At 34.7% G+C, this 17,353-nt stretch overlaps 1 protein-coding gene across 4 annotated transcripts in view; it reads left to right on the top strand.

The window, feature by feature from the left end:
- triob (trio Rho guanine nucleotide exchange factor b) overlaps positions 1-17,353 on the top strand; it is a 317,404-nt gene that overhangs the window by 269,883 nt on the left and 30,168 nt on the right. For all 4 annotated transcript variants that reach the window (XM_028817964.2, XM_028817963.2, XM_028817965.2 and 1 more), the window contains 8 exons: positions 638-704; positions 942-1,045; positions 2,924-2,993; positions 11,492-11,581; positions 11,924-12,016; positions 12,115-12,165; positions 13,327-13,404; positions 15,717-15,908. In XM_028817964.2, coding sequence (XP_028673797.1) covers positions 638-704; positions 942-1,045; positions 2,924-2,993; positions 11,492-11,581; positions 11,924-12,016; positions 12,115-12,165; positions 13,327-13,404; positions 15,717-15,908 — 745 coding nt within the window. The remainder of the gene's footprint in view (positions 1-637; positions 705-941; positions 1,046-2,923; positions 2,994-11,491; positions 11,582-11,923; positions 12,017-12,114; positions 12,166-13,326; positions 13,405-15,716; positions 15,909-17,353) is intronic.

Raw genomic sequence — 17,353 nt, 5'->3', positions numbered from 1 at the left:
GATGACGTCATCACGCACACCATTTTATCGATAAAAAGCCAGTTTGATGGAAATAGGCTGGAGACAGCAAATTTCGCACATTTTTTTTTACGTATATTCTGTTTGTCGATAACAAAACGTCGAAAAAACTGGATGGAAACTTAGCTATTGACACCTTTCAACTCAAACAGCCTCAACAGCAGCTTAAAAAATGTTCTATGGAAGCACTTGCAAGTCATGATATGTTTTCTTTTTCTTCAAGAACTGCATTTAAAATTGTCTGATGCCTTTTTTCAAAACAATTTCACATATTTGTATTGTTTCTAAGTTTGCAAGTTTCTCCCATATTTCTAGGTACTGTATGTAATTTGACAAAGATGTCTGCTTAACTCAACTTGAACAAACACTGAACACATATGTGATTTACAAATTTAGAGCAATCTGTGAGAACATTTTATTTAAAAAGTCAATCAAAACCAAGGTCACATTAAACCATTTAATAAAATAAGTGGTTTATATATAAGTGGTGTTAAGAGACTGATTGTCAGAATGGCTGGACTGCTATCGTGTTACTGCATTAGATATGACTGCCATCTTGTTATAAACTATTTTAAGATGCCTTTGAAACATTCACATCTTTCTCATTTTGTATTTTAAGTTATGTTTTACAGGAGTTTGTTGATACGGAGCGTGAATACATACGGGACCTTGGATATGTAGTAGAGGTAAAAATTTTTAATGTTTATTTATTTTTCCTTATCTGTTATCTATCAACTCCATTGTGTTGCTCATTCTGATTGAAGGTTCATTAGGGTATATGGCTGTATTGAGTATACAGATAAGTATACATTATATATATATGTGCACATAGGGATTTTTTTCCCCCTCTTCCTGACCTTTTATAGCCAAGTATTATTAAATAGTAAACTCCTAATTATTATATGTTTGTGAATTAATTGTAGGGCTACATGAACAAAATGAAGGAGGATGGTGTTCCAGATGACATGAAGGGGAAAGATAAGATTGTCTTTGGAAACATCCACCAGATTTACGACTGGCACAAAGAGTATGTATACTTGGGGTAGCACAGTCTGCAATAAATATATTTAAAAATACATTTTCACTTTGGACTTCTGATTTTAGTTGTTTTTCATAAGACATTTTGCATTTATAGACCTCTTTTGTCAATTAACATTTGAATATGTACAGTTGTTTAGCAGGGTTTGTTAGGATAGACTACTTTATAGTGAAGCTTTTTGATGCACATGAAGAAACACCATTTCATTTGACAAGTCCAACTAATTTCATTGTCAGTGAGACAGCAAGTTTCTTATCATCGTGAAATGTTATTGATTCACTCTAGAGTAACATTATGTGGGTTTTTTTTAAAGCAGAGAATGTCAGTTACCTTATTAGAGAAAGAGTTGCCAGTCACTTTAATATGAAAACAGGTTGTTGAGTTGATGATGAGCACAGGCTGACGTGTGTTTACTGATAAATTCTTATCAAGCAATAGCTTCAACTTATGGAGGCAAGTCTATGTGCCTTAAAAAGCCAAGTCACTGCTCTTACCTAAAAAATAAAAATCAAAACATACTATGCATTTCAAATACCAGACCAAATAAAATCCTGAACGTCGCTCTGTTTAAAAAAAGATGGGCAAATGCCTACTCAGTCTTTAAAGGTTGGGGAGTCATCAGCTTTTTAATTAACACAAGAACTGTTTTGAAATTTCAATAAAAATATTACAACCTATAAATGTTGTCCTTATGTTTGTTGATTGTTATTAAAATACATTCAAATGCTAGTTCTTTTGTGATGGTCACTTCATTTTATTTTCTAGCCTGCTGTCTTAGTTTATTCTCCTTTCCACCCTTTTGCATTTATCTTTTAAATTAGGTAATCTGAAGTTAGTTTTGGTGTTTGGAGTCTGCAACATGTACAAATTTAAATGTGTAGGCCATCATTTTACTGCCAAAACTTATTGTGAACCGACAAGTCAGACTTGTGAAGTGAATGAAGACAGTGATATTGGCTTTTACATTAGAGAAAGTGAAATAGTAAACTGAGAAAAGAGAATCTTAACAGTCATTGTATACATGGAGAGGAATAGCCGTGTGCATGTTGTCCAGTTGTTCTTGGTGTTGAAGAAAAGCGTATCTTTGGCACACATTAAAAAAGAAGCTTTTTCATTAAATTTAGACCTTTTCATTTTGTCTTTTAATTAAAATGGACACTACTTGTCCAAGTGTGAATAGTAAGCAAGCTTACGTTTAATACAGCGGCTCACATTTTTAATTAGAAAAACAGTAGATAAGGAAGACTGTGTCCAAACTGCTTAGTAAACAATGGGCTTGTTGGCTTAAAAGCCAAATTTATGTATTTTGCAAGTAAGCTTGAGCATGGTAGCCTTGTATGTTTCTGATAAACATCTTCTGAACATTTTATTAAAATTGTGTCTTTTTAAGTATGGTGTTTTATTTTCTTTCATGCCATATGCATTATGGACAATATTTTGTATACTATAGAACATGACTACTATATGGCTGGTTGTTCAGTAACTTAGTGTTAAAAAAAGAAAAGTATAAATAAAAAAGTCAATTGGCTAATTCTTGTGACATAAAATGGGTGATTGGTATCAGCCCTAAAAAAAATCTTGATCGGAGCATCCCCAATGACAAAATAATTAAACAAACATAAAGAAATTGCACAGTATTTTTATTCTACAGTATATCTAGCTCTTCTCTGTCAAATGAGAAAAAAAGTTACATTTACTTGTAGACTGTTGAGATCAAATTACTGTATTTGTTTTAATATTAAATATTTGAAATTATTCTTAATTCTTTAGGGTCCTTAAAATTCTATCCTTTTTACTCCTTTGTCTACATTTTGCCATTGTCATATTTGACTTGGTGGCTAATTTGGCTTTCATATCGATCCACAGCTTCTTTCTTGGAGAACTGGAGAAGTGCCTTGAAGATCCCGACAGATTCCCTTCACTGTTTGTCAAGCATGTAAGTTGTGAAAGCTAAAATATGTAAAGAGAAATTGATTCTATCATGTCTTCTTCATACTTATGGTTTCTCTCAAATTGTTTGGAGTCCACTGGGGCTTGTTCTGGCATAGACGTATTAGAATGTTGACAGTCATAGTGCTTTCTTTGTGTAGTATTTTTTTTTTTTTTTTTTCCTGTTGTGCTTCTGCTCACATGGTGGGTAAAGCAATAGGCCATATTAATTTGATTATGTTTCCAGATGGTTATAGAGGTGTAACTTTTGTAAATGTTGACACATTTTTTGGCAGTGGTTTTAAGACTAGGATTATTGACTTGTTTTTCATAGAAGTGCTAAAACAACATTTATAGCATTGACTGGTAGTAAAGTACTGGTATTTTATGTCAGTTGAGTATAATTGAGCTGTTAACGATAATTATATGTTTATTATAAATACTAATTAAAATACATTTTAAGCAGTTGTAGATTGACAAGGTCTTTGTTTTTGTTTTAATAATCATGGTGTATGCTAATCTGTCACTTCAAATGCTGCTCTAAAGTAAAGTTTTTTTTTTTAATACCTAGCCTGTTCTTGCATTTCAAAATGGAAGTTTTTGGGACAGGGGTCCTATTCTTAAAACAAAAGCCTTAAAACGTACTGAATATATTCACTTAGAAGCAGCAAGCGCCTCCACTTTAAAATGCAAGAGCAGGTTAAGTATTTTTAAAAATTTATAATAAACGCTTCATTTAAGGACAATTTCATGTGGCTAATTTATATACATCATGATTGTGAAGAAGTAACTCCAACTTGAAAAATACCAAACTTATCCTTTGAAATGAATGACAAGTCAGTGTACACCAAGTGTTCATCAAGCTCCTCCAAATGCATATCCTAGCATTTTAGTTGTGACTATAGAGAGAATTTTGATATTCATTTAAAAAAAATAAGACATGCAATGAAGAAACCTTTGGCAACTGTTGTCAAGTAATCTGTTACCCAGTCCTCCTTTAAGGGTCTTCCATACAGTCCTATTTTATTCCAGTTTAATGTTTCAGAGCCACCCTCATTTGTTCTGATAGCATATCTGATTGATTTTGTTATTCTCTTGTAAGGCAGTGTAATAGATCTTCTTCAGAGTAGTTATATACAACAATAACTTTATGATTTTAAAAGTATTCTCCCTCAGTTCATGGTATTTACTTAAAATTCTTATTGGATGTTTCATTTTAACTCCATAGCTTGATTGTTACATATACTGCTATCAGATGTTATGCATGTTTCCCTGCACTCCAGCAGATGGTGCCTGCAGATATATTATACATATACACTCTTAATATCACTTTATTAGCCACAATACATCTTATGTTTCTCAAGTGGCTAAATAATTAAGTACTGGTGAATCACTACTCAGAAACTTTGGTTCAGTTTCATTGACATTGAGAACCCCGTATTAAGATGAATTTACTGTGATATTTCCTGTATTTTTCAAACATAAAATGCTTTAGACCTTACAGCCTGCTATGGCCCTCCAATTGGCAAGCCGTCTGCAATGCTTTTCTGTAGATGGAGCATTTGGGCCAGAACTAAAGACTCTTCCATTTGTAAAACTACAGATAAGCTGTTGCATTAAAACAATTAGTACATATTCTGAAAAAAATAGATGAAATTTGTTCTGTATTTCAGCAGATACTTTTTTTTTAGATTTATCTCTATATTTTAATTTGTTTATTGTGTTTCTGTTAATGATATCTACTGTATTCTGAAAGGTGCTATTCAGTAATCCTCTTTGGCTAAGACTCCAGATTGATTATAATCTGAAGCTACCTTCTCTTCTAATTTGTTTTTGTTGTGTTTCCTATGAAGCATAATACAAAAATTGAACTAAACATTGTAGTAGTATGGGGTTAGAACCTCTAATCTGAAATTACAAAATCTGAAACTTTTTGAGCACCGACATGACTGCCAGAAGTGGAAAATTCCACACCTGACCTCACTTGTTTTTGTTTGGCTCCGACTAATGTTCCCTCTTAAAAAAAAAATATATATATATACATACATACACACACACTGATAAGCAGATGTGATTAACATATGCACTGGTACATAACAGTTTACGACTAATTTATTCAAACCTCCTGTCAATAAACATTAAAAAAGGAGCTAAAAAAATTAAATTGACTGGCTGAGGTGGCGCTTTCCGAATTTACAAGAAAATCATTTCTCCTCCTGTGCGTTGCTTATCCATGGAAAGAATCAGTTAACACTAGAATTTACTAGAGCCAATGAAAAAGCAAGAACACTCAATAAAACTGAATAAAAAAAAATTCAAGTGACGTTGAGATACGAAGATGGCAGATACACCAGCGTTTGTGTGTCAGCTTTTATCCATCCAAATCAGAGAATTTCCAGTTCGATAGTCTCAAAACACCACTCACATCTATAGTTATCCCCAGTTTCAGATAAAAAGTAACCACGTCGGATCTGGGGCGAGGGTGAGTGTTGTATCGTGATCGCGACTGAGAGAATAAAAGTGAAAAAAAAAACACAAGTACTATAAATTTACAGCAGCTGTTACAAACACAAATCAAATGTATGTTTTTATTGTATAACATTAACAATAAGAGCAGCTCATTACTTTAAACGGTAAATTCGCCGGAGAACTGGTTTCAAACTCACAACCTCCAGATTATAAATTGGCAGTTCTAACCACAGCACCACGGAAGCTGTCATATTGTACTTGCACTTTTTGTGAAAGTGTTTATTTGATATTTGTTCATCAGCCTTCACACATTATACAGTTCATGTCTACATTTTGTTATTTATTACTTAAACGATGTGTTTACATTCATTGTTATAGACACAAAACACACATTCAATTATTTCCCATTACAATTGTGGGTAGATCACTCCCAGATAATCAGGCAGTGGGGTGGTATAGCAGGCTGCTCGGGCTTATCGACACATTTAGAAGACAAAAGACGCTGACGGAGAGGTGCGAAGGGATTTAAGGTAGGCCAGATTTACGAGTTTTTTCATAGCCTCTGGTAATTCTAGTGTTAAGGCCCTGTCACATTATACAACTTTTCTAATAATTAGCAGTTGCAGATTTAATTTACATAATTTTAGTGAGTCTGGGGCAGTTGTGTAACGGTTTGATGACCGTCAGTTGAGCAGTCTGACATACCCAGCAGCTCAGTCAGGCCAGTCTGCAACTCACCATAACAAAGTTAAAACATGTTTGATGTTGTGTTCAGCCATTGGAATGGACTTGTGTGCTTGTGAGAGCTGAAAACAAGTGAGCACTCACCCAGATGTATAGTGCATGTAGCAGAGCTATGAGGAATGGTGGGAGCTTTGTACCTTGAAAACAGAAGAGAGACTTGTCTGTTTGTTGTTGTGTGTTTTAAGTACCATGACATAATAGAAGAAGAAAAGAAAGGGACAACAGTGTGGTTGAACCCGCTATACCTGTAAAGCCTTCACATGGGCACCAGCTTCCTCAGGCAGTACATTATTGGTTGCCATGAAAAGAAAAGTGAGGTTGTGATCCTTTGGTATGTGAAGCTGTGTTTTAACGGCATCATGGAGTCATGTCACTACATTGCCCTGTAATGTCTGGTGTAATTTGACATACTGAAATGATGAGATCGTTTACTGCAGTTGGGATTATCTGACATCTCCTCTGAGTAGAAGGTGTGTAATGTGACATCGGCCGTAGGGCTTATTTGTGAGAAATAGAACACTTTATTTTGAGTTGTGATGCTGAATTTGTTGTGTAAATGTGTATGGTTGAGTGTCCTATGAAGTGTTGATACCTACTAGTCCAGGGGTAGGCAACGTCGGTCCTGGAGTGCCACAGTATGTGCAGGTTTTTGTTCCAACCCAGTTCCTTAACGAGAACTCAATTATTGCTGATGAAGCACATATTGCTTAAGTGACATTTTAATGCTTCATTTTAGTGGTCTCGCTTGTTAAGGTTCTCCAACCTTAATTGCTTATTTCAATCTTAAACTGCTGCATTCAGTGTTTTAATTGCTCCTTATTAGCAATAAGATGTAAAAGACAAAGCAGCCAGCAGTTCTCCAGCTAGCTTTTTTCCAATTACATCTGTGTGTGTTCATCATGCACGGTTTGATTTAATAAAACACTTAATAGAAAAATGTGACAGACTGAAAATGATCTGTTTTAGGCTTCAAATCATTTGGATGATATCCTTGGAAAGGAAAAAAATCTACGATATAAAAGCCTTACATTGCACAGACTAACAAGCCATAAAATTAAATAAGGTCAGAGATTGGCAATGATTGGTTTCTAATTAAGCAATTGGGTTGAATGAAAACCTGTAGCCACTGCGGCTCACCAGGACCGACATTGCCTACCCCTGTTTTACATCTTATTGCTAATAAGGAGCAATTAAAACACTGAATGCAGCAGTTTAAGATTGAAATATGCAATTAAGGTTGGAGAACCTTAACAAGCGAGACCACTAAAATGAAGCATTAAAATGTCACTTAAGTAATATGTGCTTCATCAGCAATAATTGAGTTCTCGTTAAGGAACTGGGTTGGAACAAAAACCTGCACATACTGTGGCACTCCAGGACCGACGTTGCCTACCCCTGTACTAGTCCATATGTTACTCCATAATCAAAAACACTGCAGTCTTGAAAACTAATGGACTAACGGGTGTTTGGATTGTGAAGTACAATTTTACATGTTTGTTGTTGTGCTAAGCAGTAAAATGAATCAGTTAATTAATACATTAATTAAAAATGCCTGTGCCTTCACTGTAGAAATGATGTCAGTTAGTTAATTTTGGGAAGATTTAATAGACACTCATTCCAGTAATTTAATAAATTCAAAACTTTTTCATGGATTAAGTTTGTTTTTATATATTTATTAATTAATGTCATAACTTTATCTCACAGACTTAGAAGACTGTATAGAATTGACAGGTATATTTTCACAAATAAGTGTTTGATTGCAGTGTTGATGATCTGAATTACTTGGTTGCTCTTTCTTTATCTTTCATTAATTGAACTTGATGTGATTAGTTTGAGTTGTGATGCATGCACATTCTTTTTGTTGACTGCCTGAAATGTGCTAAATATGTCCTGTTTCAGATTTAATTGAGAGACCCACTCATTGTTGTTTTTAAATGCAAAGAAAGGTCTGTAACAAAAAAACCCAAAAGAATGTGTAAGACTCAGCAAGATGTTTAATATGTCAACAGTACCAATCAGTGAGTCCACGAGTCCTACGTTTTTTTTTTTCTTTTCACATAGTAGAAGCTAATGACGAATGGTTTGTTGCTGTTTTTGGTGAAATACCTGTGTTCACGGAGAATGTTTCACTCATTGATCAGCACGTTCACTTTTTCTAGAAATCAGTATGTGGTAATGTGTTAACTTTAATTGCAATCCAAACAGCTTTCTCCAGTGACAGTATAAGTAAGAGATGCAAGTTAAATAGCCACGTCCATGCCAAGAGAAAGCCTACGAATAGTTTACAAAGGGGATAGACTGTGGCTTTCATTTTTTGATTTTTTTTTTTTTTTTTTACTCCTTCACAAGGACTGTGTCCTTCCACTGTCATCATTAGATTTAAGCTGCATATATTTGACCCTTTGTGCTTTGTAATAAATTATGTGCCTAATGACCATAATGTGTCCATTTACCATTTCTCCTGATATTGAAGCGGTGTGCATGCTGTGAGCGCTATGTGACTTCTTGACAAATCAGTCAACTGGACAACCAGGAAATATTTGAAAGCCAGCGTTTCTGGGGACATTAATTTTAAATGTTTTCATGTTTTACATGTAGGCTTTCCTATCAGAAAAGCAAATCTAAATATTTTGTCAAGCTGAACTTGAATTGGAATAAAAGTGGCATGTCTTTAGCAAAGATTAAAAGAGAAGCTGCTTTAATAAGTTCATACCTTTTCATTTTGTTCATTAATTAAAATAGGCAGCACTTGTCTGAGTCTGAATGCTATACACCATATGGTTACCAAACTAGGTGGAAGGGTAGATAATGTAGAATCATCTAACAGCATTACAGGGGGAAATTGACTGCATACATGTTTGAGCAGCTTTGTGGTAGATGAAATTTAATATAAGTAAATGTAAAGTATTACCGGTACATGTAGGAAAAATAAATCATTAGATTAGAATACACAATGGGAAGTCTAAAACTTGAAAGTTCTCCTTATGAGGACCTGGAAGTGGACTGGTCACTGCCCTACATCCAGACAGTATACAGATGTGATTAAGAAAGCTAATAGGATATTAGGTTAGACATCACAATGTGTGGAGTATAAATAAAGGGAAGTTGTGCTTAATTTATATAACACACTAGTGAGGGGTCACCTGGAGTACTGTGCAGTTTTTGTCTCCATGTTACAAAAAAGAGAAGCACAACAGAAAGTCTAGAGGTGAGCGACTAGGCTAATCCCAGTACTAAGAGGTATGAGCTATGAGGAGAAATTGAAGGAGTTGGACCTTTTCAATTTAAGCAGAGATTAGGAGGGGACAAGATTGCATTGTTTAAAATTATGAAAGGAATTGATTCAGTAGGTCTCAGTTGTTACTTTAAAATACGTACCTCAAGAACACAGGGATATGGTTGAAAACGTAAGGACAGATTCTGCAGAAATGTTAGGTTTTCTTCATGCAAAGAACCATAGACATGGAATAAATTACCAAGTTGTGTGGTGAAGAGTGCGACTTTAGGGACCTTCATGCCTCGTGTTGATGTTGTTTTGGATAGTCTAGGTGAACAGGATGGATGAGCTTGTTGAGCTGAATGGCATGTTCTCGTCACAATTGTTCTAATTGGAGAACCAAACACAGGTGCTGCTGGGTAGCTGAGGATGTCTGGTTACTGATGGTGTACTTATGGGGAATGTCCACTAACACTCACTGAGAATGAACTCCTGTAGTCTAGGAAGCTGGATTTTTTACTACCACCATTTGAAAACACAGATGCATCTGGCCACAATTTCTCTTTCTTTTGTAATGTAATGATTTGTTTTAACTGATTAGGTACCTGATTTTATCAAGCAAGTTTTTTCTGTTACCCAGTAATACATTTGAAGTGGCACTTATGGCTGGAAGGACCAAATAGGAAATTAATTATTGATCTCATTTAGCTGCATTGTGGCTTCTTGGCTCGTTAAATTATACAAGACAGCTTGACCGACATGACATATCTCTAGTTTCCCATTATTCTGAAATACCTGGCAGCAGTGCTATAAATCTAATCTATAATTGTCGGCCTGCGTAAATGCTGCAGACTATAGCTTTAAAGTTTGAAAATTACTTCATTTGTAGGCATATAATTTCTTCACGATATTTGATGATCTTGGTATGCTAACTTAGACTCTTTCACCAGTGTCACTACTTTGTAATAAAGAGTTATAGACACACTATTTAAGTTCTGCACTATTTCATGGTCTTCACCACTGAATGTTTCCAACTTGCTCCCCAGAGTTCCTCACATATGTGGATTGCCATTTACATGAAATCTCAACCCACGCTAGTTATGAATGGAAAAGAGGAATAATATTGTTCTGTCAAAAAAAGATGGACCTAGAAAATTTGTGATGAGTTATTTGTAACAGTGTTTTTTGCCTTAAGTTTTACCGTGAAATACCAAAGGGCAGGCATTGTGAAACTATAGAAAACTTTGGTGCTTTTAAATGAACATGAACATGTCCAGAAAGTTTGAAGGCAATTTTTCTGGTCCTTACCAGTATCCTATTAATTTAAAGATACACTACAAGATTTGTTTTATTTAAGTGTCAAGGCAAATGCCAGCATACTATGAATGCAAAGAAAAATCATATCTTCAAAAAAATGGCACTTAATTTTTTGTGTGTGTGTGTGTGTGTGTCACTGACTGCTACCAAAAGAGGTGTGCCTGAAAATTAAGTGGCAGCTGCCATTCAACATCCAGTGCATGGGTGTCTGCTGCCAGCTAGTGCTCTTCTTTAAATGTTGCTTTGCTGTTTTTATTTTCTGTATTCTGATAGAACTTATTTCATCCCATTGTGTCTTTTCTTATTATTAATGCTGTAAAGAAATCAAAGGTCAAAACATAAGTTAAAAGAACAATGGAAGATGATGCATTTTCTTCTTAAAGTATTGAGTAATGAACTTTTTCCTCTTGCTTTGTTAATATTTTTTTAATCTGATCTGTATAGTTTTCTGTTTACTGAATTTAACATGAAGGTAAATCTGGTAAACCGGTATGAAATTTTGGGCCATATGAAGTCTGCTTTATTGTTTCAGCATTTTGGAGTCGGTTAAGTTAAAGTGTGAACTTTATAGTAACTTCTATGCAGAGTAAATTTCATACAATTACAATAACTATTTTGTCTTATCCATATTAGTGTGCTGTGGTAATAATGTTAAGATACACAGGTAATTTAGACTTAAAATTTAAGCATCATCTAGATGTAATTACCAAGACTTACAAGTGCTTACAATTTACTTTATACTTTTTTTTTTTTTATAGGAGAGAAGGTTGCATATGTATATTGTATATTGCCAAAATAAGCCGAAATCTGAGCACATAGTCTCTGAATATATCGATACGTATTTTGAGGTAAGTTTTTATAAAAACATAGTAGTGCATGTCTTTGCTCTTTCTAAGAGTAGTCATGAACAATATTGGACAAGCAATTTTTGATTATTTTTAATGCAACAAATCCTAGATAAGAGGCTGTCTTTCCAGAGTGTTATTAATAGTTTAAAAGTCATTTATTATTCAAGAAAAAAGCTAATATTATAAGAATAGTTCAGTGTACTACATCAGACCAACATTTGGAGAAGTGCACAGATTAGATTAGTCTTTTTTCACTGTTTGAATTATTCATATGTTACCAAGAGCAATTTAATAAAAGAAATTCTTCTTGGTTTTTTTTTTTTTTTTTTTTTTGGACTTTAGGACATCAAGCAGCAACTTGGTCATAGATTACAAATCACAGATCTTTTAATAAGACCAGTCCAGAGAATCATGAAATATCAGTTGCTGCTAAAGGTGAGAGAACCTAGATATGACAGTGTACTTGGTATATTGTTTGCAGTTTATTATTATAATGCTTTTGCTTATGGCAGCCCATTTATCTCTTGGTTTAGGACTTTCTCAAGTACTCTAAAAAGGCTGGCCTGGATTCTTTAGAGCTGGAGGTAAGCAGATGGATCTAAACTGCTTTCAAAGTCATGTTCTAATCTGAATTTGCCATTTGCCTACCACAATCCTTTAAAATAACTAAATAGCCTAACTAAATTTTTATCCCACTTCTGTTTGAAATAACAAAACAAAATAGCGTAACATTTTTACATTTCATTGTAAAAATGCTTTTTTCTTTTTCTTTTTTAAGCATTCTGTGTTTAATAAGCATTTAAAGTGCATTTTTATTCTGTATATACATATATTTAATTTATTTCACAAATGTTTTTATTCCAGACATCCTACTAATTGTAAATACATAATATCTGTATACATTTTTTTATTTAATTCATGTATATGCTTACATCTGATATATAACTGTTATCACTGAAATTCCCCAAAGCTGTATGTCTTTATTCTTAACACATCAGAAATTTGTATTTTTTAATTGCAAGTTAGCTAACAATGATAAAAAAAAAAAACTGAGTAAGTCAAATTGTGATATTAATCATTTACTCATATTCTGCCATTGTTACACAAAATACTGTATATCTCCACAATAATGAAAAGGTATGTAGACACCCATTGTATTGTTAAGCCAATATTGCATTATACAACTTCTAATAAAAGCAGAGTGAAACAAACCACAGTTCAGATCCTGTTGCTTGAAGGATGAAGAACTTGGTTAAGTCTGAAATGGTTTACATTTTTATAAATCTTTTAGAACCAGTGCCATGTTACCAAACTTTAAGTTACAGGTGGTGTCAAGCTTAATCTTGTCAGTTTACATCAATTTATACAGTACTTCAGTGTCAATTTATTTCACTTAAAATCTGAACTGAATATCAATGGATGACAACTTTCCAGCACAGAAAATTGAGAGCTCATTCCATTTTCTGATAGCCAATAGTGTGTTGCCTTACACTGCCGGTGCTGTAGGAAGGTTTACCTGTACAATGATTTTGGCTGCAATGTCTGACCTTCCCCACTCACTACTGTACATGTTTCTCCTCTGTCTTGCACCTCTCTGTCTATATATTAAATACAAGCACACTCACAGTAAGGGGAATGTATCGATAGCTTGACTTTTTTTGACTGCTTTGAAGTGTGATATTTTTGTAGTGCATTTTCAAACACTACTCTAACCTTTAAACTTTCTAACGTTATCTTTGTTACAGAAAGCTGTAGAAGTCATGTGCATCGTACCCAAAAGGTGCAACGACATGATGAATGTTGGGAGGCTCCAAGGCTTTGATGTAAAGTGTTAAATATTTTTTTCATTTACTTTTTAACCTTTTTACACCTAGTGTACGATTATATGCAGATTAATTGTACATGCTGCAGGAAAATACAAGTACATGTTTTTCCCTTATTGACTGCAATGAGTTAAAAAGACAAAAAAAAAAAAAAAAAACAGTATTTAATGTTTTTATGTATTCATGTGCTGGAGCAATGTGTGGCCTACCGGGTCATTTTTCTTATTAATTTCTGATTTACCCTTTCAAATTTTTCACTCTAGACCTATTCAATATTGATTGGTCATCTGTACATGTAATACAGATCTTAATTTTTTTAAATGTTTTTATAACTAATGAACAAACAATGCACCCTAAATGCAGTGGAAAATTGATTTTTCAATTAAAACAATCTCTGTCCACACTAGCATTGCCTACATGTAAACAACTGAAAACACACAGACAGATAAATACTTTATTAATCCCAAGGGGAAATTCACATATGAAGGTAGTACACACCAGGTAGTGAGGGCGTGACTACTGCTTACATTTTTAACCAAAAATGCAGTAGTGTCAATATAGCTGAAAGCTACTACAGCCTTGCATTGGCTTATAACATGATTTTGCCCTTTGGGGCTTGAATTTTTGATGCAGCTAAAGGTCTTTTACTGATGTAGGCATTGAATATTTTGTAGAATTTATCGTACTGAGACAAGCAGAGCAGCAGCTTCTGCTGAAAACCTTCTTGTAATATGTTGCTGTTACCAACATCCTTTAATAGGCATGGCAAGTGTAATGCACAAAAAGGCACCATAGACTGTGATCCTATCAGCTTTTAATGACTCACTTTTAAAACTAGTGCCCTCAACTTTCACCCAGCAGCCCACGTGGCAATCGCCAAAGCTTCCCAATGAAGCAGTACTCCATTGAGTTACTGGGAATTGCAGTCTATTTAAGTAAAATTTTACAACGTTGTCTGTCATTTTCCACAACAGATCACAAAACTCACAAAATAATTTTGAGTCAATTATTGTTGACATACCCACAAATAGGCGGATCAGTGAAACGTACACTTGTGAATCACCAGAGCCAACCTATAGTTTGTCCAAATAGTTAAATATTTGTTACATTAGATCAGTCAAATTGATTTAGTGTGCCCTCTGCTTTCTTTTTAATTCTTCTAGTTGTGGTGAAGTACTTGAGGGTGTATGTAAAGTTGCTTTTCATAGGAGGCTACATCTGAGAAGTGCTGTGTCTACTGTTGGCTTCTGAAAGGGCTCCCCATTCTAATTCCTTGAGTGTTGGATCATGTAGTGCATTTTTACAGCTGTGGAGGATAACATGTTTGAGGATTTGCTTCAATGCTTGCCTGTTCTTTCAGAGTTTTCTACTTATAACAGCCAGTGCCTAGCTTCAGACCTCCTGAACTTAGTGATTCAGGAGATTGCTGAACAACCAATCAAACTGCATGTTTAGGCCATTTGATTTAGACATCAGAAACTCTTGAACATGCTGGCTGTGGTCTGCAGCACTACATAACAGTGGCACTCCCAGAGAGACAGTCCTACTACACAACATACTCACTACGAGACAAGGCTACTCAATAGTCATCACTACTCGTCTCACAACCCTAATTTAACCATAATTGAGAATTTTAACAAAAGGCAGGAGATATTTAGTCCATCAAGCCCATTTGTAGGGCTAATAACTAAGCTGTCCCTATATCCTTACATAGTTTAAGAATGTTTTATGAGAATGAAATATGAGGTACACATTGAAATGGGTGAGTTGATAAATACGTGCATGACTGGATGTGCCGCGTATCATCACTGACATTTAATGCAAAGGTCGCTAAATATCATCAGAAGTGTGCAGTTTGATTGGTTTCAGAATGGAGCTCGGGAGGTCTGCAACTAGACCTTCTGGGATAAAACTTCACAAGATTTCTAGAAGTTTCCAGTGTTCTGTCACAACACTTAGAGACCACTCTGTTTCTTTTGTCTTCTTGTGAAAGTTGTAAATATTGTAAAGATTTGAAATAATGTCAGATTTATGTTTTTCTATGTGTACATAAGTGTGTTAATTGGTTAAATGTAAAGTGTCTATGGACTATATATACTTTCTGTTACAAATGTCAGATTACTATAATAAAAACAAGAGTTTTGTTTTTGACATAAAAATATGCAGTGTATTCAGGTGATAATGCTGATCTTTTCCCATTCAATTTTTTTTGACACTATAAATAGAAAACTGATTCTTTCTTCCTTCAAAAATAGTGAAATTGGAAAATTTTACTTTTAAATGTATATTTTTTGTCGTCCTTTTCATTTTAGGGCAAAATTGTTGCCCAGGGTAGACTGCTCCTACAGGACACCTTTCTGGTGGCTGACCCTGATTCTGCACCACTTGCACGTATGAAAGAGAGGCGGGTCTTTCTCTTTGAACAAATAGTAATTTTCAGTGAGCCACTTGATAGGAAGAAAGGCTTTTCTGTGCCTGGATACCTATTTAGAAACAGTATAAAGGTATTTCACAACTTTTACCGAGTTTGAAAAGTATATTTTACTTAACTTCATTAATGAAAATTACTACAGTATTGTTTTACAGCAAAATATATTCACCAGTGTTTTTTCTTTTAAACACAGAAGAGAATTGTGCTTTAAGTACAGAAGAGTGAATGTTGTGTTAATATTAACAGGACTTTTGTAGTTCTGGAAAATGTGTACTTGGCGGGTAATTTTGGTATTGTTAAGTCAGTGATTTCTTCATAATCGTGGTATATGTTAATTTTCCATATAAAATTTTTGTTTTTTTTTGTATAAATTTTAAAAATACCTTCCCAGTTCTTACTGCTTACAATATTGAGGAAACTGCTCCATAATGGATTGAAAAGTCTTAAAACTTTCCAAATACATCCACTTTGAAGCAGCAAAGATTTCAGCTTAAGAACACTTGCCTTCCGTGTTTGAGGCATCTTTGTGATACCAAAAGGAAATCAGAAATAATTATTTTATCACAGGTGCTTGGTCTTATTTTTCTTGAGATAATAATACATTTTCTGTTTGCTCGTCTACTCACAGCCACCATGTTAAGTGGAGTTATAACATCCCCACCAATTCACCAGACTTTCTAATTTTACTTCTGCAGCTGTTTCTTCAGTGGTTATGTTCAGCCATGGCTTGTAACAACAATTGTTTTTCCTGGAAAAGAGCTAACCTTTTGCCCTTTACATTATGTGTTGTTATTATACATAGCCTGCACAGCGAGAATCACGCTAAGATGCAGCATAGTGAAAATGAGTTTCATTGTATCTATGAACTGAATCGAATACACTTATTGTATTTTTAATAAAAGCATTAGATTTTTGAAAGAGCCAAGCCACCATTTGTAAGTAGCTGCGAATCAGTAGCCATCTGAATAAGAAGCTTTGAATAAGCAGGCAATTTCAGTCTCAAAGATGAGTCACTCTTGCTGAGGATATGATAATTAAGAAAAAAAAGAGGGCAACGTGTTTATATGAATAACTGACACTTACTCATTCCTGTCTTTAAGTCTATGGGGAGAACATGCAAATCTCATGCAGACCATGGCGCTGTGAGGCAGGAATGACTAAACTTACTAAATTTCAGCCTGATTAAACTTGGGTGGCTTGGCATTGCTAAATTGACTCTAGGCTTTGTGTATGTGTTCACCCTATGACAAACTGATGCCCCCTCTGGACATCACTCCTGTCTTGCACCTTCCCCATGATTCAACCCTCATGGATGCAAGTATGCGTATAACCAGGGCTTGAAGTGGGCTGTGCAGACACCTGCTCTGATCCCCATGAAGGACCCCAAGACATTTATATATATATATATTTATTTATGTCAGTGTTCTCCGATCCCTGGTTGCTCTTCCTATGAAGTCAGTAGCCGGATTGGGAGAGCATGAAGGATCTCTGGAAAGGAGTGTGTGGCGCTCCCAATAT

Source organism: Erpetoichthys calabaricus, chromosome 13 (genome assembly GCF_900747795.2).
Source record: "Erpetoichthys calabaricus chromosome 13, fErpCal1.3, whole genome shotgun sequence".
Taxonomy (NCBI): domain Eukaryota; kingdom Metazoa; phylum Chordata; class Cladistia; order Polypteriformes; family Polypteridae; genus Erpetoichthys; species Erpetoichthys calabaricus.
Note: the sequence above shows the minus strand (reverse complement) of the source record. Positions and strands in the feature narration are given on the sequence as shown.